General features: G+C 48.9%; 1 protein-coding gene across 2 annotated transcripts in view; it reads left to right on the top strand.

The window, feature by feature from the left end:
* Positions 1-21,659, top strand: part of Tmprss4 (transmembrane serine protease 4) — a 34,457-nt gene extending 12,798 nt beyond the window's left edge. Inside the window, exons 2-13 of one of the 2 annotated variants that reach the window (XM_041638555.1) lie at positions 2,428-2,461; positions 7,410-7,523; positions 8,839-8,991; positions 10,304-10,433; positions 12,814-12,915; positions 14,388-14,422; positions 15,650-15,809; positions 16,761-16,927; positions 17,788-17,886; positions 18,114-18,256; positions 19,368-19,517; positions 19,926-21,659. In XM_041638555.1, coding sequence (XP_041494489.1) covers positions 2,428-2,461; positions 7,410-7,523; positions 8,839-8,991; positions 10,304-10,433; positions 12,814-12,915; positions 14,388-14,422; positions 15,650-15,809; positions 16,761-16,927; positions 17,788-17,886; positions 18,114-18,256; positions 19,368-19,517; positions 19,926-19,937 — 1,299 coding nt within the window. In that variant the 3' untranslated portion in view covers positions 19,938-21,659. The remainder of the gene's footprint in view (positions 1-2,427; positions 2,462-7,409; positions 7,524-8,838; positions 8,992-10,303; positions 10,434-12,813; positions 12,916-14,387; positions 14,423-15,649; positions 15,810-16,760; positions 16,928-17,787; positions 17,887-18,113; positions 18,257-19,367; positions 19,518-19,925) is intronic. The other variant, XM_041638556.1, reaches the window with a different exon arrangement.
* Positions 21,660-22,116: the final 457 nt, after the last annotated feature.

Below are 22,116 nucleotides of genomic sequence, written 5' to 3'. Positions count from 1 at the left end.
AACCAACCTAGGATTCCCACACATCCAAGGCTTAAGAAGAAGCCTTTTACTCTCAGTCGGGACCAGAAAAATCCCCAGTAGGAAATGTGCAACACCCTCCCATCATAATTGGGTATCCATGACCTCCATATGGTATTAGCAAGCCAGACCCTAGGTAGAGGCTTAAAGCTCAGACAGGGCTCAGGAACACCTTATTCTCTACCAGACCTTAACAGAAAGATCATGAAGGTTCTGAGATGCTAGAAAGTATTCAGAGAATGGTGTAATCATTGCGGCTGGGATGGAAAAGGATTTTGGCAGTTGGGAGCCAAGGAATACCATAAAGTCACTGTAAGCTTAGAGGCTTTCAACCCTGCTTCAGGGAAAGGTTTCCTCAGTGTCACAGTTCTGCCCAGGCAGAGGAGGGTTTCCCTAGTAAAGCTGTTACAGCTCTGCTCAGGTCCCCATGAGTGTAACAACTCTGCTCCACGAGGGGAAGGTTTCCCCAGTGAAAGAGTTACAATTCTGCTCTGCTCCAGGTTCAGCAAAAACAGTTACAGCTGGTCTTCACACCACACAACAAACCCCACTCACAAGATTTGTTGGGAAGGAAGGAGGGTGGCTGCCTTGGGTAAGAAACAACAGCAAACTGAACAGGGTACCGACCTTACATTGAATTTCCTGAGGGGCAGAACTTTCCAAGGTGGTTTGGGATTGGTGCATTTTGGTGGTCTGATTCTGGAGAGGGCTCAGAGATTGGTGGTATTTGGAGTTAAGGGACCTCAGGGATTGGTGGAATTCTATGCTCAGGGATTGGTGGGATTCTACAGCCTGACTCTGTGGCAAGCTCAGGGATTGGTGGGATTCCAAGCCCTGGTCATGGGGTCAAGTCAGGGTCAGGGTGCTTTTCCTTGGCCCTTATCACCCTACAAATGGAAGCCTGGGTATCAGCCTCCTGTTGACCCTTCCCTGTAGGTAAAGGAGTGGTGCGGGAGAATTGTCTGTACTCTGCCAATCATATTATAAATAAACACTGATTGGCCAGGCAGGAAATAAAGGTGGGAAAACCAGACAGGAAGTAGAAATGATGTAATGAGAGCAGGAGAATTCTGGGAAGGAGGAAGTTGATTCCTCCCACTCCTGCCCAGACCACCGAAGCAGCAGGATGTGATCTGCCCCACTGAAAAAAGGTACTGAGCCACATGGCTAACATAGACCAGAAAAATGAGTTAATCAAGATGTGAGAGTTAGCCAGTGAGAGGCTAGAGCTAATGGGCCAATCATCTTATAATTTATGGAGACCTATGTGTGATTTTCTTTGGGGCTAAACAGTTGTGGGGTACAGGACAGGACAGAAAACACAAACAAACAGGCCCCCCTTCATGTTACAAAGGAGTAAACATGCTTTGCATGTGAGCCTTTACATAGGCAGCTCCCACGTTTGATTCTCTACAACTGTGTGTACATTGAGTGCAATGGGAAGTGGGTGAGCAGTGCAGGAATGCCTGTGTGTGTGTTTGTGCAAGTGTGTCACTACAGAACGAATGTCCTAGGATCCTGGTAGACTTTTGCTTGAGCTTGCCTGTTTTATTACGTATATTCCACATGCAGTAAACCACTCAGGAAATACTCCTCTCAGTGAGGGTCCAACATGTAAACACCATGTAGTCAACACCCACGCAAGTTCTAGAAGTTTCTCAATATTCCAGAGCATTCCATTGTGCTTCTTCCTATAAGCACCCCACTTCCCCAGTAGCAACCCCTGTTCTGACTGCTAGCACCCCTAAACTTTACCTCCTAATTCCGTAACAGTGTCATTAAGCAATGCATACTTTGCTGTGTTTAGTTCTTTCTTCCACCAGTATGTCAAGAAGTTCATCCACGACGTTACATCTAGTACGAGCTCTGTGTTGATTACACTCGCGTTCTTGTGAGAACGTATTCGACAGAAGCAACCTCAAGGAGGAAAGACTGATCTGGCTCACAGATTCAGAGGGCTTTGCCATGTACTTGGTTGCATGTACTTAGGCAAGAGGGGGTGAGGAGTGAAAATTGACTCACTTTTAGGCTACTAGAACAAGGAAAAGAGCACAGGGAAACCTTGGGGCTAGACACCCTTTCTGCCTCCATGACCAACGAGGCTCCGCTTCCAAACTTTCACCATTTCCCAGCAATGCTGTTGTGCTACGAATCCATCAATCAGTTCATCCATCCATTACATGAAGTACTTGCTAGTGGTGTATAAACTGTAGCAATGCTGTGGTCACATCCACTGATACTAACACACAGGCTGATCTATGATTCGATGGCTCAGCAGATCTACTGTGAGACATGATCATTTTAAAAAACTGTGGGGCGGGGGGAATACTTACAGTTGGGAAGCAGGCACTGCTAGTCTGAGTCCCAGAGGTCCCCTCACTAACTTTGACATTTTTCCTTCAATTACAGGACCGGGACAGTGGTCAGCCCCTGAACAACCATGGTAAGCTCAGGTCCCTCAGCGGAATCTCGGCTACCCGGCCACTGTAGTACTAGATGCTATGAATGACATCAATCCCCTGTCTGTCCATAATCCAGCAAAAAGTACCAAGTATTCCTAAGTTCCAGGATTTGTTCTAGAAAAAGTCTGGTCTCTGAGGAAATATGACCAGCAGGCCTAAAAGGCCAAGAACAGCAACTCCCCCAATCTATTCTTTGTGTCAGGCCCTGAGCTGCACAGAATTGGGCTGCAGCTACCCAACCTCATGTCCCCAGAAGCAGGTGTCCAAGGCTCAGTGTGGGGCACTGGTGTTTTACAGGTAGGAAAGGAAGTAGCTGTGAACTCCCGCTTAAAGGAGACAAATGAATGAATATATAGAACACTCTCAATTTTAAGGGCTTTGCCCCTCCTAGTATATTTTCTTAAATCATTGCCGCCTACTCCTGATGGCCTCTACACAAGCAAGACGAATGAACAGGGAACAAATTAATGGGAACAAATCCAGAAGACAATGGCTTAATCCCTCTCAGGTTAACTTCTCATTTGCATCACAAGCTAATAATTGTCAGAAACGATAACTCAGCTAAGTAGAAGCAGGGACTCCTTTGTACTTTGGAGTTTAACGTAACAGTAGACCACAAGGTCCCCAGAGAGCTCCAGGCTTCCCGTGGCTCTTCCTGTGTGGGCCTCAGCCAATGAACAAACCTGAGAACTGCTAAACCAGGACACAGCTGAATGGGCTCCAAACACCTGGTGGGGAAGGAAACTGAAAGGAAAGCCCTGGGCCACAGTGGTGGGGGCTGGCTGTGTAAACCAGGCTAGATAGACAGTCACCTAGCAACAGCCAGGGTGAGGGAGGGAAAGGGGAGGGGAGGAATCTGAGCTCCTGAGAGTCAGAAGTCAGGAATAACACCAGGAAGTCAACCTGCCCGGGTGACTAGGTGCTGGGGTGGGGGCTGGGGCTGAAACTGGTAGTGACACCCATTTGGCTCAGAAAATGAGGCTAACCACACGGCTTAGAAGGTTCAGAGTAGTGAAGTCCAGAAGTGAGGGACAGGGGCTTCTATTGTGTGTCACTCAAGAGGAAAGGGACAGGGTAAAAGCCACCTTCCTAGAAACTTTGTCTTGAAGAAATGGGCAGGACAAAGAAGGAACAAGCACAGACTGGGAGGCTATTTATGAACTTGAGTTAACTGTGAAACCCCATCCCTTCCTGAGGAGGGAGGCAGGTCTTCCCTGAAAACAGCCTGGACACAAGGCAAGTGACTCCTTCCAAAAGATAGTGCACTATCCAAGAAAATAAATCAATCTCTTGTCCCCAGAAGCAGGTGTCCAAGAAACAAATCAGGCAAGAATAATTGAACAAAATGCTATGTTTTCGTGGCCACAGGAACAGAATAATTCTGGAGAGTTAGTGTGGAAACTTTAAAAGCAGGACTACTGCCTGGCGGTGGTGGCGCACGCCTGTCATCCCAGCACCCGGGAGGCAGAGGCAGGCGGATCTTAGTGAGTTTGAGGCCAGCCTGGTCTACAGAGTGAGTTCCAGGACAGCCAGGGCTGCACAGAGAAACCCTGACTTGAAAAACTAAAAGAGAACAAAAAAAAAAAAAAAGGACTACCTATAGCGTTATTGATAACCTTCTTTGTGTCAGGCCCCTAAAAATTTAAAGGCAATACCCTATCATCTTCACATCCCCACTGCTAGGCCACTGTGCTCTTAAAACTTCCCATTAGAGAAGCACAAAGTTTGAGATTTTTGTTTTCTTTTCTTTCTTTTTTCTTTTTGTTGTTTGTTTTGTTTTGTTTTTCGAGACAGGATTTCTCTGTAGTTTTAGAGCCTGTCCTGGAACTAGCTCTTTTAGACCAGGCTGGCCTCGAACTCACAGAGATCCACCTGTCTCTGCTTCCCGAGTACTGGAATTACAGGCATGCACCACCACCAGCCAGTTTAAGTTTGAGCTTTCTTATTGACAATCATTGATATCATCATTGATGGGATACTGGTCTCCTCAGCTTCCGAGGAGCAGAAGAAAGGGTGGTGCCTGACACAGGCCTTGTATCGTCTGAGGCAGAATAAAGCAAGAGCTAAATAGACAGGGGTGTGCTGAAGAGAACAAAGTCAAGAATGGATCCTTCACATTTCACTCACTGGGCATCTGCCGTGCAACAGGCTCTGGGCACTGGAAACGCAGCAGTGCACAAGATGGACTTCATGGCTTCGTTTCCATTTCAGGGAGGGGTGGGAGGAGAGAGAAAACATACAAAACGTTTTAAAGTAGGTCAGAGATAAGTGCTTTGGGGGGGGGGGACAAGCAAGGGAGGATGGGAAGCGTGGGATGGTCGCATCTTGAACAGGAAGTTCTAGAATGGGCTCACAGGAAGGAGATGGAGAAGAGGGGTTTGAAAGAGACTGGGAGTAGCCCTGTGGAGATGAGAGCAAGACAGCCTGCCTACTGCTTTCTAGGTTTCCGGAGCTGCTGTGTTTCTTACCCAGCTCCCCTCGCGAGCAAGGTCCCCAAAACACCTCCTAAGTTCATTGCCTGAAGGAAAGGGACCTTAAAAACCCAGCACCTATCTGAGAGAGGTTTTCCCTGCCTTGTCATGCTTCATCTCCTTGGATTGCCGTGTGTATTTGCTCTCTGTGCCCCTGGGACCATCATACCTGGTACAGATAACTTAGTGGAGACGGGGCTCATTTTGAAACAGTTCCAAAATGTTTCAGTGCACCCTGGTGGGAAAGGCTACAGCAGCCATTCGCAGGATGTTGCAGAAAATGGGGTGCATAAAAGGAAATAAAAAGTAGGAGAAGAAAATAGATTCTCAAAGATACAGCCTTGGGGAATCTACTTCCTCCAGCTAAGCCTTACCTTCCCAAGTTCCCAGAAGTTTTCCAAAATAGTCCCACCATTTGGGAACCAAACATCAAGAACTATAAGCCTGTTGCAGTGTTTCAGATTCAGATATGACACTGTCTGAAGTGGGTGTGTAGTTGTTTGTTTTACAAATTTTAGGCAGTGGTAGCCTCCTGTGTGAACTCCCTGGTCCCAAACTCATTCCAACCCTCTTCTCCCAGACAAGCGAATGCTCTCCCCTGATGACGGCCCAATCGCATACCCTCTCTTGTCCAGAACTTTCAATGGTTCCTCACTGCCTTCAGGACAAATGCCAAACCCTAGCATGGTTTTCAAGTCTCCACAGAATGACTTTGTTGTCCTGCCTCCCAACAGGCTTTGCCCCCCCCCACCCCTGTATTCCAGGACACTAGACACTCACAGCACACATACACCCTCCATGCGTGTGTCTGAACCGGCCCAGAGCCTCTGTTCCTGTCTTCTTCCCGTGTTGAAGCACTACCTGCTCAGGAAGCCTTCCCCAGCCTTCCCCAGCCTTCCCCAGCCTTCCCCAGCCTTCCCCAGCCTTCCCCAGCCTTCCCCAGCCTTCCCCAGCCTTCCCCAGGTGGTGCCTCTAATCCCGCACACACCTTCTTCCACCTGACAGGCTGCCATTTGTGTCCTGTTTGCCTCCTCTCCAGACTCTACTCTCCTTAAACACAAGGACCACATTGGGGCTTCGCTGTGTATTGGACTAGCTTGGAGATGGGAGCATATGATACATACACTCACGAGGAATTATCAGGCCTCTGCTACATGCTCACTGTGTCGGGAGACAAAAAATGAAGGCAGAGGACTGGGGGGCGTAGCTCAGTCAGCAGAGTGTTTGCCTAGGGTACAGAAAATCCTGGGTTCCATCCCTAACACTGCAGAAACCAGTGGTGGTACCTACCTCTGATTCCAACACCAGGAGGATCAGAAGTTCAAGGTCATCCTTGTCTATGTGTAGAGCCTAAGGCTAGCCTGAGCTATACGGTCTTGGTCTCCTGCTTAAAAAAAAATTATCATGAAGTAGGATCAAAACCCCGTGCCATTGTCCTTGGCTTCTCATCATCCCTCATGGTTCGCCATGTTCAGAGAGTCCGATTTTATCCCATGCTTTTTCAGTCATAGTCCAGCTGGCCTTGGTGAGCTCCCAATAGATCAGCCCCACTGTCTCAGTGGGTGGGTGCACCCCTCATGGTCCTGACTTCCTTGCTCATCTGCTCCCTCCATGTTCTGGCTTTGTGGGAGCCTAGCCAGTTTGGATGTTCACCTTCCTGACTGCTCCTTGGACTGGAGAGGGAGGGGGAGAGGAATGGGGAGAGGGGGAGAAGGGTGGGAGGAGGGGGAGGGAAATGGGAGGCTGGGAGGAGGGAGAAACTTTTTTTTTCCTTTTCTCAATAAAAAAAAATTATCAGAGAAGCAACTGGATAAGAGGAGTAAGCGCCAGTGTTCTATAGCACTGGGGGAAGTGGGGACGACCGCGGTTGATGACATTTGATGTTCTAAAAGAGCCAGTGAGAGAATTCTGGACGTTCTCAACACACACACACACACACACACACATCTTACATGGTAAACATAATAATTACACTGATCTCATTATGTGTTACATACTTGTGTTGAAATGTTATATACCTCATACTTACAAATATGTGTCAATTAAAAATGTGTTCAAGAATGGGGAAGGATAAATGATAATATAACATATATATCATGGCAGGGGCCCAAGTACATGGCTAGTGATCTTGGGTCCTTCCCAGGGCAGGGACAGGTCAGACAAGGCAGGAGTGGCATCCTCTTGCACAAGCTAGGGCAAGACAAGAGGAGGTGGCACAGGCTGCCAGCTCAGCTGAGAAGCGGTTACAAAAGATTGGTAAATCTAGGCAAGGGAGGGGAGGTGGGTGAATACATGTTCATAAATCTCAGCCTTGCCTACAGGGATAATCCCCACCAGCCTAAAGCATCACCAGGGCATCCTGGTACAGGCCCCGGGGCAGAAAGAAGACTATGGGCCTTGGCAGGGATGGGCTCCGAGTCCTGACTCACTCTCCTCCCCTCTCTCATTGTCCTTGCAGATATCGCTGGCTTTCGCAAACCCCGCAGGTCCCTGGAGACTTTCAAAAAGGTGGGGATCCCCATCATCGCAGTGCTGCTCAGCCTGATGGCCATCGTGATCATAGCCCTTCTCAGTGAGTGACAGCCCCCACTCTCACCCTCACCCCCTCAGTAAGCCACAGCCCTCACCCATCCTCCCACCCCCACAGTGATAGGCAGGTGATCTGGGCAAAGCTTGGGAGGAGGGAATGAGTCCTCATGCCTCATGTGCCCACCCCTGCCTTGGAGGGAGGCTTCTAAGTGAAAGGGGAAGGTGAGCGCATCCCCCGGCTCTCCCAGATGGCTTCTTTTCCAGATGGTTGCTATCCACGTAGCACCCATTGCAAACCCACTCAGGCAGTTACAGAGGTGCCCACCCCCAGCCGCCTCCTTCCGATCTTCTGCAAACTGACAGCTGGTGGAGGGGCAGGGTGGGGTGGGGCTGAACAGGGTGTCTGCGCAACTCTATACTGTCTGGCAGGCTAGAGAGCATTTCTGCCTATAAAGAGGAGAGGGACAGGCGGCACCAGGGAAGAGGGCCAGGCAGATGGAACCCTCTGCCCACCTCAGCGCAGTCTTCACTATGGCTAGCGCATTAGCTCTGATGCGATCTGGGGCAGCCCACTATGTGACAATGATTCCCACAGGGACTGACCCCAGCTTTCACAGCAGGGAATTTCAGAATATAGGAGACAAGGTTAGGATTCAGGGTGGGGATCTCGGTTCTATCCTTTGAACCTGTGTGTCCATGAAGTCCGCCGAGTCCCCTCTACAATGAAATGCCTTTGAGCATCATGAGCAGTAATGAGCTTCCTTGTGTGAAGAACCTGGATCAAAAGCCGAAAGTGTAACAGGCAGAGCTGGGAGCCAGGGGAGGCAGTGCCTGCACAACCTGGCCATGGCTGGTCTTTGGGTAGCCTGTACTTAGGGCTGTGAGGCCATCCGCACTAGCAGCAGACACAACCCGTGGGATGACACACAGAGACACTCTACTTTAACCCTTTATTCCACACCTGGGCACTGAGGCTCAGAGTCCACAGAGGCTGGCACAGGCAGGACCCGAGTTTTCCAGCTGAGCAGGTCCTCATCAGAGTAACATGGGTATCCCCAACTCAGACACCACCTCGATCCTTGAGAGCCTGGGGTGTTTGTGAGATGTATAAACCCCCAAATCATTTCTTCTCAACATTGCTCCAACCTGATATGGCCATGTTAGTCAGCTTCCATGATTGTAATAAAACACCTGAAACCAACTCCCAAAGGTTGCCCCCTGACCTCCACACACAACCGCACACAATAAAAATTTATTTTTCAAATTGGCTGCCTGACTCCAGCCAGCCTGACTTTCAGAAAAGGCAGCCTCTCTCTGCCTGCTTGACCGACTCTGCCCCTGCTTCATGTGCCTTCCAGTCAAGGTGGTTCTGGATAAATACTACTTCATCTGCGGAAGTCCCCTGACCTTCCTTCCGAGGGAGCAGGTGTGTGATGGTCGCCTTGACTGTGCCTCAGGGGAGGATGAGGAGCACTGTGTCAAAGACTTCCCCGACAAGACTGGAGTGGCAGGTGAGTCCTGAGACTGAAGGGCAGGAACAGTGGGAGAACTGTGCTCAGTTGTAGCCTCTGCCCACATCCTTGTCAGTCTCTAGCCCTGCTGGAAAAGGTCCCAGGAGCAGGATCATGGCATGCCTACCTGTAGATCCCAGCACTGAGATAGGACACACATTCAAAAAGGGTTAATTCATGGCAGTGAGGGGACAGGAAAGTATGGGCAATGCTATGCGGGCTGTACCTACTTGGTTTGGACAAGAGGAATAGAGTGCACGGCTTTGGAGGACTCCTTGTATTGGCATATTATTTGTAGTTTAGTAAATAAATCTTGCCTGAAGACCAGAGGCAAAGCTGAAGCCAACTAGAGGTCAGGCAATGGTGACACACACCTTTAATCCCAGAATTTGGGAGACAGAGACAAATGGATCTCTGTGAGTTCAAGGCCACCCTGGGCTACACAAGATCAACACAGAAACAAGTCCAGGTGGTGGTGGTTCATGTCTTTAATCCCAGTCCTAGGGAGTCACATGCCCTTAATCCCAGCACTAGAAGGAATATAAAATGGGAGGAGAGAGAGGTTTAGTCTGCTGAGTCTGTGGTTGCCCAGCCTTGGTAGAGGTAAGCCTTCTCTAGTGGCTTGGCTGCTTTGCTTTTCTGATTTTCAGGATGAACCCCAATATCTCTGGTTTTTATTATTCATGCTATAGTTCCTCTTTGGAATCTCAGTGAGACTAGAATCCTGACCATCATGTCGTTTAACCAACTAGCCACCCTTGCACTTACAGTGTTTGCTGAACATGCTAGGGAATAAGATAGAGGACGATCACTGGAGAAACAAATGTTCCAAGCAGAAAATCCAGGATCCCCTAGCTTGGACATGCCCACGAACACTTAGCCCAAAAGATAGAGAATGAAACCCTTTGAGGGGCAGGGCTGAGTGACTTCCTGTATATTGACTGGTATTTAGTAAAGTCAAATGCCCATGGGCTCCTGCCTTGCTAACAACAATAGAAATTTTTCACTTAAAGTCACTCTCTGACCTTCAATGGAGAAGCTACCAGGTCCCTGGCTGAGATGTTTCCCCAGACTGGGCAAGCTGTGTGGCCCATGGTCAAGCAATTCTGAGCAAAAAGAGATCCTGTCAATCATTGTCCCTGAGCAGCCGGCCAGGCTTCCCCTTAGCTGCCATCCGGCTCCAGTTAACTGGAAGAACTTTCCCTTGTTGTTGAACATGTCCTCAGTTCTGGGCTGGGAGCAGCAGCAATGGAGGGGGGGCTGGGCTAGAAAGGCTCCCCCCTCCAGATGACCCAGGCTCCTTCCCTCCCAGTCCGCCTTTCCAAGGACCGATCAACACTGCAAGTGCTGGATGTAGCCACAGGGACCTGGGCCTCTGCCTGTTTTGACAACTTCACAGAAGCACTGGCGAAGACAGCCTGCAGACAGATGGGCTATGACAGGTACCCAACCAAGGCTATAGGAGGCTATCACCTCAACCCAGCAGCCTCTGCTCCCTTCTTGCCTGCCTTCTGTCTGTCCTTCCTTCCTCCCTCCTTCCCCTACTCCCTTCCTTCCTTTTCCCTAAAAATACAGGCATGGGATTCATACAAAACTAAATATGAGTCCCAGCACTTAGAAGTTGCTAAATTAACCCCCCCCCAAGTTTCCTTCAGAGTTAGCCAGAGGAAGCGACACCAATCTCACTAGAGGAGGATGGAGGACGGAGCCCTTTTCTCCAGTTATCTCTCCTTTGTCCTTTTGTAAGAAATCCCCGACCACAGCACAAAGTCTAGTTTGCATATGCAAATTAACTCTTGGTTAGAATTTAGCAGAAAGGAAGCCTGGGGGTGTAGCTTGGTGGTAGAGAACTTGCCTCACACATGCAGAGCCCTGGGTTCCATTCCCAGCACTGGAAAACAAAAATAGCAAAGACTAGCCTGATTCCACTGGGGCCCCGCAGCAGCAGCCGCAGCAGCTCTCAGCAAACTGTAGAAGCAAGCCCAAATCTGGAGTGGATGGAAGGTACATGGAGTGTAATTAGCATTACATGTATTTATATTCATTTGATCTTGGCAGAAAGCTCAGAGCACAGTTATTATTAAATCTGTGTTACAAGGAGGTTCTGAAAGAGTAAGTGGCTTGCTTAGGTAGAAGCTGGGAGGTAGAGGACCAGAATCTATGCCTGGCAGCTCCCCGATTCCTGGACACAAGTTCTCAGTGTCTATACATTGGGCTTCATCAGTGAAGAAAGAAGTGAGAACTGAGCCCTCCTGGAGCCAGGTTTTCTGCTGCAAAGAGGGATTACATTCCCCCTGGCAAGCTGAACTTCCTTAGGACTCTAAGAAACTAAGTCCAGAGACAAGACCAAAATGATGACCAGTAGACAGACATTGCCAGTTGATCACAGAGCTCTCTCCATGGATCCCTAAAGCAGCCTCAAGGTTTTGTCCAAGAGATACTTAAGACAGCCAATATGAACTCATCTGGCCTCTTCCCCTCTATCCCCTGGTTATAATTTCTGCTCTCTCCCCTCCAGGAGGGGACTCCCAACACCCCCCAAAAAGGGACACTGTCACCTTCATTTCAAAGGACAGCAGGAGGCATGGCCAGCACCTGCTGTCCCCTTCTACCCCTGCAACTGGCCCCTCCTCCACTGCAGTCCAGTCGACTGCAGTGTCAGCTGGACCAAATGCTGCAGGCTGTCTCAGTTATGAAACCTGGAGGATTTCCTGCAGCTCTTAAGGTGATAGCCTACCAGAATGTCTGCCTTTCTGGAGGGTACTGAGACACTGAGTTCATTAAATTACTCACCAGGCCGGACTTGGTGAGCAAATGCTCACTCTCCTGGGTATGCTTGCCACCAGCACCCTTTCTCCTTGGATGGAGCTCTCTGCTTAGGTCTCTTTGTTTTCTTTCCTCTGCCTGGATTAGAAGGAAGCCTTTCTGATCTGGGAACACAAAACCATAGGAAGTCCAATGTAGGAGGAACCCCTGACTCGTGCTTCATTTTATAGAGGAGAAAATCAGGACTTAGAGAGAGCCACAAGACAAAAGTGACCTACCCAAGGTCATACACCAAGCTGGTGTCACAGCCAGCATATAAGAACTTAGGTCTTGAGGATAGCAGCCTCTGATCATCCCAGATCTAGAGCCTGGTTCACCGGGGAAGGTGCTTGCATTCCTACCTGAGTGTGGACCAGCAAGCCAGATGATCCCAGATCTCTATGCAAAGCTTGTACTAGGAGGAGAGATTTGGAAGAGGCAGGTTTGGTGAAGAAAGGGCCAGAGAGCAGAGTAATTAGGGAAGGCTTCCTGGAGGAGGAAGATTTAAATCCAGGGCTTGAAAGAAGACAAACATGGATTAGCAGAAGGGAAGGGGAGAGGGCAGTCCAAATTTCGGTAAGTTCCACCTACACTCCTGTGAGAAAATGGATCTTGTCCTGTCTTGAAAACACTATCAAAGATAAACCAGGTCTCCTGGAAAACCAGATATCCACATTCCAGTTCACTCTGTGCTAAGACAACAATGTATCTGGGACCCTTTGCTTCTTTGTTCCCGCTGGTGTGAACTTAAGGAGATGCTGGGGCATCTGAGGCAGGGAGAGAGCCAGGTGTGAGGAAAGTGGGCCCTTAGCCCTTCTGCAGAGCTTCTGGGCTCTGGACCAAGAAAGCAAGACCAGGGCAGCCAGCCTTGGGCTGAGATCACAGGAACGTTCCTGTGATCCAGCAAAGCCAGCCCTGCCCACTAACCCAGCCCACACATGTTGTCCTCCTCTCTCTCTCTCTCCCTACCATCCAGTGCTAGCCTCGGCCCCAGCTCACAGTTTTCTCCCTCCACAGTCAACCCACTTTCCGAGCAGTGGAGATCGGCCCAGACCAGAATCTCACGGTAGCTCAAGTCACGGGAAACAGCCAGGAACTTCAGGTGAAGAATTCAACTGGGTAAGTGAGGGACCCCTCCTAACCTACAGAGGCTAACTACCACCAGAAAGCTGCTCATGGCTGCAGCAAGGGGAACATGAGCCAGACACAAGGAAGAACTAGTCAAGCAGCTCATTAAACATCCAGGGTCATGGAATCCCATTTTGGGGTTCACAGGGTATTATCTGTTGACTCTTTTTGTTTTTTAATACAATGTGCGTTGTCTTGTTCAAAGGCAGAGGGATGAACAATGACCTTCTATCTGTCTGAACAGTCAAGATTGTTCTTTCCACGGCTCCTTCCTGTTCCCTGATGAGTTGCCTGCTAGGCAAGAGTGCAAAAGGCGCGTTGTCCTTTCCCATAATCCCCTCAGGCCAAAGCAGCACCTCTGATGCTCCCAAGGCGGCTCTTCCACCCTCGCCTTGCCCACCTCGTTAGAGCACAGCCGAATCCAGACAAACCCTGCTGCAAGGCAGCAGAGGCCAAGAGCAGCTGTCTTCTTAGCATTCAGGATACAGGACAGATGCTTACTACAGCCCATCTGGAGAGAGACAGGACTGGTAGTGACTATCTGTGTGATTCCTTAAAAATCCTGTTCTGTTTGAAAGGGCTGCAGGGTGGCCGGTTGTAGCAGGCTTTCTTTTAGGCCACCAACCGGCTCCCAAATCATGACATGGAGACTTTTTATAGTTAGGAATGCTTGGCCTTAACTTATGTTTGTTCACTAGCTCTTAGAATTTAACCTGTTTCTCTTCTTCTACCTTTTGCCTCAGGGCTTTTTACCTTTCCCTTTCTTTCTGTATATCTTACTTTCACTGCTTCTCACATCTGACTGGTGACTGCCTGACTTCTGGCCCCAAGTGTGTGTGTGTGTGTGTGTGTGTGTCTGTCTGTCTGTCTGTCTCTCTCTCTCTCTCTCTCTCTCTCTCTCTCTCTCCTTCCCCCTCTTCTTTCTCTCCCCCTCCCCCCATATTTCTCTTACTTATTCTCTCTGCTCACCATTCAGCCCCGCCTATCCTTCTCCTGCCTAGCTATTGGCTGTTTAGTTTTTTTATTAGACCAATCAGGTGCCTTAAGCAGACAAGGTGAAACAAATACAGCACATCTTTAAAGAATTGAACAAATGCAGCGTAAACAAATGTAACACATCTTTGCATAACTAACAAAGACAGCAGAAACAAGTGTAACACCCCTTCACGTAGTTAAAGTAATATACCACAGCATAGACAAATGTAACACATCCTTGCCTAGTTAAATGCTCCAGAACAGCCTGTACTGCTTCTCCACCTAGGGCTGCCTTTGCCCTGCCAGGGCTCCATACATGGTAGGGTACACGCACAGCAATGGGGATGTTGTGTCAAATCGAACCCTACTGAGTATTAATGCAGATCTACATGGCTCCATGATGGAGGTCCTGGGGTTCTCCAGGACTAGGGGACTGGGTTAAAACAGTAATGTTGCAAGGGCTGAGTTCCAGCCTGTCTCTCTTTCAGGCCCTGCCACTCCCTGGTTTCCCTGAGCTGCCTGGGTGAGTACACCCCATCTCTGAGGGTGTGGGACCTTGGCCAGCAGTGGGCAGGAAGAAAGGCCTTCATCTTCTTTGCTCTCCTCGTCCCTAGGTCCCACTATTTTGGCTTACAGATCAGCAATCCTTCGAGTGGTTAACGCTAAGAACTCCCTTCCACGCTCTGCTCACAGCCCACAACCTGAGTGTACTAGACTTTTATTTCTGTAATGAAGTACTTGAGGCAGGATAACATTGTCAAGAAGAGTTTTGCTTAGCTTACAGTTTTAGAACCTGGAGGTCTAAGACCAGAAAGCCAACTTGGTTTGTCCTCGAGTGGGGCCCTAATGCTGGTTGGGGGCTCACCAAGGAATGTGGCTGCTGCAAGGAACCAGACAGCAATTCAGGGGTGGACTCTGTCTTGTCCTAAATTCTCACTGGAGAGCAGGAGCACAGAAAAATATTTATCCACCTCAGAGGGTGGCTACTCTGATGACATAAGGGCCACTAGGCCCTGCCTCTTAAAGGACCTACCACCTAATACCCACCACACTCAGGGCTAAGCTGCCACCTTTCAGGAGATACACTCAAACTATAGCCCAAGTGTTCCAGAGACTTCCAAGTAGGTCACAAGCTGGACAGAGCTTTATATTAAGACCATGGAAAGCAGTCCAGAGGCATCTAGATCCTTCCACACCTTGCCAACCAAGAAGCTCTAAGTGAATGAGCAAGGGGGCAAAGATGAAAGGAGGGTTGGACCAAATGGCATATGGCAGGTACAAGGCCAGGCAGAAGAAAACCAGTACAAAGGTTGTCCCCTTGGAAAGATCATCACTGCAATCTCCCTTAACAGAAGGAAGAAACCCAGTTTTTAGAACTTTTATCTAATTTCCTGATACCAAAGTAACTTGTAACTGGCTATTTATTTACTCAGTGGGGAGCGTCTGGTGATTGTTCTGTTTAGTCAGGGCTTTCAGAATTCATGATTCTGCATCTTTGTTTGTTCTGAAGATGATAAATTGCAAGCACAATGAACATACCCATATTCAAAAATCTAAATTCCTAAACACACACCAAGTAGGGGGGTGGTCAGGCAAACCTTTGACGTCATGTCCATTATCCTCCAAAGAATGGTCCACTCACCAATGGCATAGGTGGGTTCTCCCCATCTAGTACCAACCCAGGGCTTTGCGGGGGAGACTCCGCAGAAGCCTGACTTCTCCCTCCTCCCTTTTTCCTGGCCGGGTCCAGAATGTGGAAAGAGCCTGAAGGCTCCTCGGATAGTGGGTGGAGTGGAGGCCTCTGTGGATTCTTGGCCATGGCAGGTCAGCATCCAGTACGACAAGCAGCATGTCTGTGGTGGAAGCATCCTAGATCCCAACTGGATCCTCACAGCAGCCCACTGCTTCAGGTAAGACTCCCAGCTATGAGGAGGCCAGGAAGGACAGAGGCCATGGCCACCAGGATCCCCTGGAAACCATTGCTGGGGTACAGCAATGAGATAATGAGACACTGGCCTGATGTCCTTGTTAGGTATTGGGGATCTGAGCAGAGAGTGCTGGTCCCCAAGGTTGACCTCTGATGGGTGAAAAGCCTCAGGTACCCAGGGTTCTCACACCACTGCATACCAGTTTCACTCATACTCCAGAAGTTCTCCCCACACATCTGTGCTTCCAAGACCTTGACTCTTCCTTGCCAGTCTTCCAAGGCATGGTCCCCAGGGTCTGGAGTCACTCCCTATGTCCAGAAACTGAACCAGCTATAGATTATCATTTGGTCCAGCAGAGAAGGAGCCGGCCAGGCCTCGGGAAAGGGTTACACGCAGGCCCTCTTCACCTTCTTTCATCCATTTCCCTCAGCATCCAGTGAGTTCCAAGAACCACTCCCTTCAGATCCTGGGCATCACATAGACCCACTGTCCCCTTCGAGGTACCTCAGTCTAGCTCAGGGGATTTTTACCTTTGTGAGACTGACAAGAACTCTAAATCCGCTCCTGAGGAAAGTTCCCTGTGCATAGGCAGGACCTGGCAAGGAGAATGAATGCAAGCCCACAACTCAACAGACCGCAATACAAGCAGCATAGACAAGACCAAGCGTGCAGGAGAACCTGGCAGGACTCCAAGGCCCTGCAATGGGCAACCTCTTCCCAAGCCCTCCAGGTGGAAGTTTCCTTGGGCCCTTTTAATAAGAAACAGAATTGTATTTCCTTTTATAATCTGGCTTCAGGAAGATGGCTCCTCAGACAGCCACCTCCACCACTTCTGTCCCAGACACATGATCTCCCAGCAGACTTGGAGACCAAGCCTCAGGCAAAGCCTCAGTGTGATTGGCTCCCCTCTGATCTAGCCGCCTCTACCCCTAGGAAATATCTTGACGTGTCCAACTGGAAGGTGAGAGTCGGCTCAAGCAAACTGGACCACGTTTCCTCCTTGTCTGTGGCCAAGATCTTCGTCACCAAGGAAAATGCCCTAAACTCCAGAGAGAAGGACATTGCCCTCGTCAAGCTGCAGGTGCCACTCACATTCACAGGTGAGAGGTGGTCCCTGGGAACAGAGCCCCTCAGATTGTCCTTACCTCCACCCTGCTAAGCAAGCAGCCTTGGACACATCATGTTCTTTCTAAGACCTCAGCTTGCCCACGGGTGTCCAGCTAATATACATCTCAACATTTCTGGTGCCAGGGGGACCTGCCCTGACTGCCAACTAACGTTCACACCTGGCCCTTGTGGAGATTCTTCAAGTCTGTTTGTTCCATTTGGAAGATCCAAGTTACCTGATCTTGGAGTTATTAGGGCCTATTTTAAAGAATTGTCTAGTCCATTCCTTACCCCTGACCAGTGCTCCAGACCTGGCACAGTAACCCTGACAAAGGTCACTGTGCCTCTGCCTGCGTTCCTCCAGGAACAAGGAACCTAGTGTTCCTGGGTTTTTCTTGGTGCGTGTTTATGTGTGTGCTTGTGTGCTTGTGTCAGAAGACAGAAAGGATGGGGGCGGGGCGGGGGACAGCCCAAGTTTTGTCTGTGGTTCCAGACTACAGGAGGGAGCTTGGGCAGGCCAGTTTATGCATGCTTGAAACTGGAGAATGAGAATAGTTGTCTAGACTGCAAAGATTGGTCTCTAGAGGTTTAATATCTAGCCCTGGGGTGTTTTAGGGCAGAGAAAAATATTGACTTGATTCATAAGAGTCGGGTGATGGTGAATGAGGTCAAGGGTGTGAACTCCAGATTTCGATACTGAGGGCCTCACTGACAAGTAGCTTGTTCTCTCTAGGAATTAGCTAATCTAGTCACACTTAGACCAGCAAAACCCCCAACTTGTAAAAGCACAAAATATAGAAAACAAAACAAAAAATCAGCCCTAATATAGAGTCTTTCTCTCTATTCCTGGCAGGCACCGTCAGGCCCATCTGCCTGCCCTTCTTTGATGAAGAGCTCATCCCAGACACGCCCCTCTGGGTCATTGGATGGGGCTTTACAGAGCAAAGTGGTGGTGAGTGTTGAGCTCAAGACCTCAGATCCCTTGCATGAAGGTATTTTTATTAGCCTCCCCCCACCCCACCCCCATCAGTAATAAGAAAGAGGAACATCCTTCAGAGAAGCCCATCCTAGCTGACAAGTTGCCAAACTTCTAGGCGTCAAAGAGTCTTGGTGGTCCAGAAAATTAACGGGGACTGGGAGTAAAGACAAGAATGAGGGAATATGTTTCCAACCTCCCAGGGAAGATGTCTGATGTGCTGCTGCAGGCATCCGTCCAGGTCATTGACAGCGCACGGTGCAATGCCGAGGATGCCTACCAGGGGGACGTCACCGCTGAGATGCTGTGTGCAGGTACCCTACAAGGCGGCGTGGACTCCTGCCAGGTGGGTCCTCCAAAGACCATAGGGAGTTCTGTGAGTAGGGATGTGGGTCCTGGAAACATATGGAAACCTGCAAACTGGATGCCCACATGAAGCCTTGCAGATTGTAGCACTCTGTTTGTGGTTAAGGAAGGTCTGGTAAAGATAGAAGAATGGATGAGTGGGTAGATGAAGAGACGGAGCTACGTGAGCAGAAAATTTAAATGTTTATTGTAAAGATGGCATTGCCACCTTCTCCACCCAACCCTCATTTCCCATCATCTATGATCCCTTTGAGGACTGACCCCAAGTCTGTTTTCTCTGCGACTATCCTTATACTGCTATACTTTACAAGAAAAACCATGTCATGCTTGGTGAGCTTTGGTACATACCCCCTCTTCCCATCTCCATAACCACCAGAACTTTTGAGCAATTCCTATGTACCTTTCTTACCATCCCATACCTCCAGAGACTCTTTGGAGCCCTTTTTATTCAAATTTGTCGGCCTACTCCCATCCCCTGACACTAAAACCCTCATTCAAGAGCTAGCTGTCTCTGAGCCATCTCTTTTGGGCCATGAACATAGCAGATTTAGAGACAGTGTCTGCCCTCCAGGAACTCCTGGTGGCCACAGAGAGGCTATGAGAGCAGGCAATCAGGCCGCAGCAGTATTACTAAGCTCAGAGAGAGGCCGTGAGTGTGGTTTTCACTGCTTTATTTTGTCATCTGCTCACTTATTGGCTCTGCCTACCTGTAAACTTCCTGGGGTGGGCAAGGATCTTTGGCCTAGTTAATTGAACCTTGATTATCCAGAACGGGATCAAAAATAAACAGACATTCCATTGGTAGCTCGATCGATGTAGGAACTGCTGGGCTAAACAAAATTCAAGTTGCTAGTGTGACTTATGACCCTCTGAGAAGGCAGGCAGCTGCCCTCAGTTTAGTTGCCCACAGATGGGCCATAAGAGTAAAGAACACTGAGTACCACGAGCACAAAGGAGGGTAGGGAAGTCAGGACACAGAGCCATGGGGAGTGCAAGGGAGCCAGCCAATGGGCCAGTTCAGGAACAGGAGGAGAAGGCCCCCCTTCACCTGGCCTGCCCTCCCCTGCAGCTCCTGTCCTCACTTTTCACAGGGTGACAGTGGTGGGCCTTTGATGTACCACTCTAACCACTGGCAGATAGTAGGCATTGTGAGCTGGGGCTATGGCTGTGGGAGCCCAACTAACCCTGGAGTGTACACCAAGGTCACTGCCTACCTCGACTGGATCTACAATGTGAGGAAGGTGAGTGCTTTAGTCCTGTGGGGAGCCCTCCCTCCAGATATCTCCCCTAAGGGCATGCATCCTCCTTAGATTTGATTTAAATAGCTCTGACAAGCTTTTACATCCCAAATGCATTTCTCTCCCAGCAAGCTGACAGCCTGAGATCTCTCTATTAAAGCGGAGATTCTTGGGTTAGCAAGATCTGTGGAATACAAGTACGTCAGGGTGCAGAACCCACCCAGAGATTTATCGTTCTCTATAACTAGAACAAGACTGCTGGACCCTTTCCAAGGGAGAAGATGCTAACCTGGCCCCTGCAGGGGAGAGCAGGCGTGCAAAATGATCTTAGGAAAGGAAAATGTTGACCTTGTCACGACTTTGTCAGGACATCTGACTTTCCCTTTGCCGTTGTCTTGTCTTTCATTCTAGTCTGAGATGTAACACTGCTGTCTGCCACATCCGAAAGCAGCTTCCCCTCAGACCTGCCCACTGCCTGATACGTCGAAGTCAGACACAGGGCAAAGGCCTCCTTGGACACAACCCTGGTGTTTCCTGCAGCATCCAGGGACACAGACACACATGCTGAGGAGTGCCCAGAAGTATGTCAAGTGTGCTGGCTCAACCACCCGTGCTTCTCCCGCAACCCCAGGGAGACGTGCAGTCCACGGAGGGAAGCCAGACTGTTGACTCAATTCTCAGATGTGCTATTCAGCCAAGGAGACTCTCTCTCACACTGAAAGAATGGAAGTCAGCTCTCACCTGAGAGCCCAGAACACTAAGGGCTGAGCCAAGGAGAAAAGGGTCCAAAAGGCCTTTGTCCTCTTTGCCCATTCTTAAAACCACTGTGATAGGAAATCAGGCAGTTCTAACGGAAGACACGTAGTCAAGTGTTGGTTCGCTTTCGTTGCTGTTACCACCTACCACTGTGGTCACTATCATTAAATAGGTATGAAAAATCTTTGGCATAGGCCTGGACAGCTTGATAAGAATCCAGCTAAGACTGTGACATCTTTAGTCTTTGGCCTGGTATTGTGTGACTGTTCCCCGGAAAAGTGAACAAATGTCCAGTCAATACTTATAAGGCACCGAGGACAAAGCAAAGAAATTATTTCACCCACGTCTAGATTGCTGAACCAACGAGTTTATTGGGACTGTTTGCAGGTGCATGGGTAACTTGAAGGCAGCTGTGTCACCAAAATGCCAACCTCCGGCCTAGACGATAAAACATGAAGGAGGCGTCATTGGAATTCTCTACCCAGAGCTCAAACAGAACCACTCTGTCCTGCAGATCCACCTTTGCTGGCAATTGGTGACTGCTTGCATATACTTGGAAAGGGCCTCATGAGTCTTACGACTCTCTGGGCTTCTTGTATTTTGTAGGTTTCATAACTGACACCTTCCATTAGCTTTCTATATGTCATAAGCCTTCCTCCTCTTTCCAGGAAGGGATATTTCAATTCAGAGAAGATACAGACAACACTCTACCCCTTCCTCCAGCTCTTTTGTTTGTTTGTTTGTTTGTTTGTTTGAACCTCTTCTTCAGTGATATTCCCTGAGCCTCAGAGGGGCTGATATAGACAAGTGGTGTCTTAGTTAGGGATTCTACTGCTGTGATAAAACACCATGACCAAAAGCAACTTGTAAAGGAAAGGGTTTATGTCGTCTCATAATTCTCAGGTCACACTTCACCACTGAGGGAAGCCAAGGCAGGAACTCAAGGCAGGACCCAGAGGCAGGAACTCAAGGAGAAGCCCTGGCAGCGCGCTCCTTAATGGATTGATCCTCACACATTACTTATCTCACTTCTTTATACCTCCCAGACCAGGAGCGGCACCACCCACAGCTGACTGGGTCTTTATCAACGATCAATTAAGACAATGCCCTACAGTCTTGCAAATGGGCAGTAGAGATGGAGGCATTTTCTCAGCTGAGATTTGCCTTCTCACTTTTGACTCTAGCTTGTGTCAAGTTGGTACAAAACTAACCAGGATATGTGGTTATTTTCTTCCACTTCACTGGGCCACTAAGCCACAATTGTCACTTATTCTTTTTTTCTTTCCTTTTTTTTTTCTTCCAAGACAGTTGTTTCTCTGTGTAACATCCATGGCTATCCTGGAACTAGCTCTGTAGACCAGGCTGGCTTCAAATTCACAGACAATATGCCTGCCTCTGCCTCCCTTGTGCTGGGATTAAAGTCATTTTCCACCTCCACTTCACTTGTCACTTATTCTTTATATATGTGTGTGTGTGTGTGTGTATAAATATATGTATATACATACATATATATAAGTTATATATATGTATATATAATTGATTTTTGTTGAGCTCTATATTTTTCTCTGCTCCCCTCCCTGCTTCTCCCCTCCCCTTCAACCCTCTCCCAAGGTCCCAATGCTCCCACTTTACTCAGGAGATCTTGTCGTTTCCTACTTCCCATGTAGATTAGATCTATGCATGTCTCTCTTAGGGTCCTCATTGTTGTCTAGGTTCTCTGGGATTGTGCATTGTAGGCTGGTTTTCTTTGCTTTATGTTTAAAAACCACTTATGAGAGAGTACATATGATAACTGTCTTTCTGGGTTACATCACTCATAATGATGTTTTCTAGCTCCATCCATTCA

This window comes from Microtus oregoni, unplaced genomic scaffold (genome assembly GCF_018167655.1).
Source record: "Microtus oregoni isolate MIOR12 unplaced genomic scaffold, Mior012 000055F_ref0000237, whole genome shotgun sequence".
NCBI classification, from domain to species: Eukaryota; Metazoa; Chordata; class Mammalia; order Rodentia; family Cricetidae; genus Microtus; species Microtus oregoni.
This window is presented reverse-complemented; position numbering and strand designations above follow the sequence as displayed.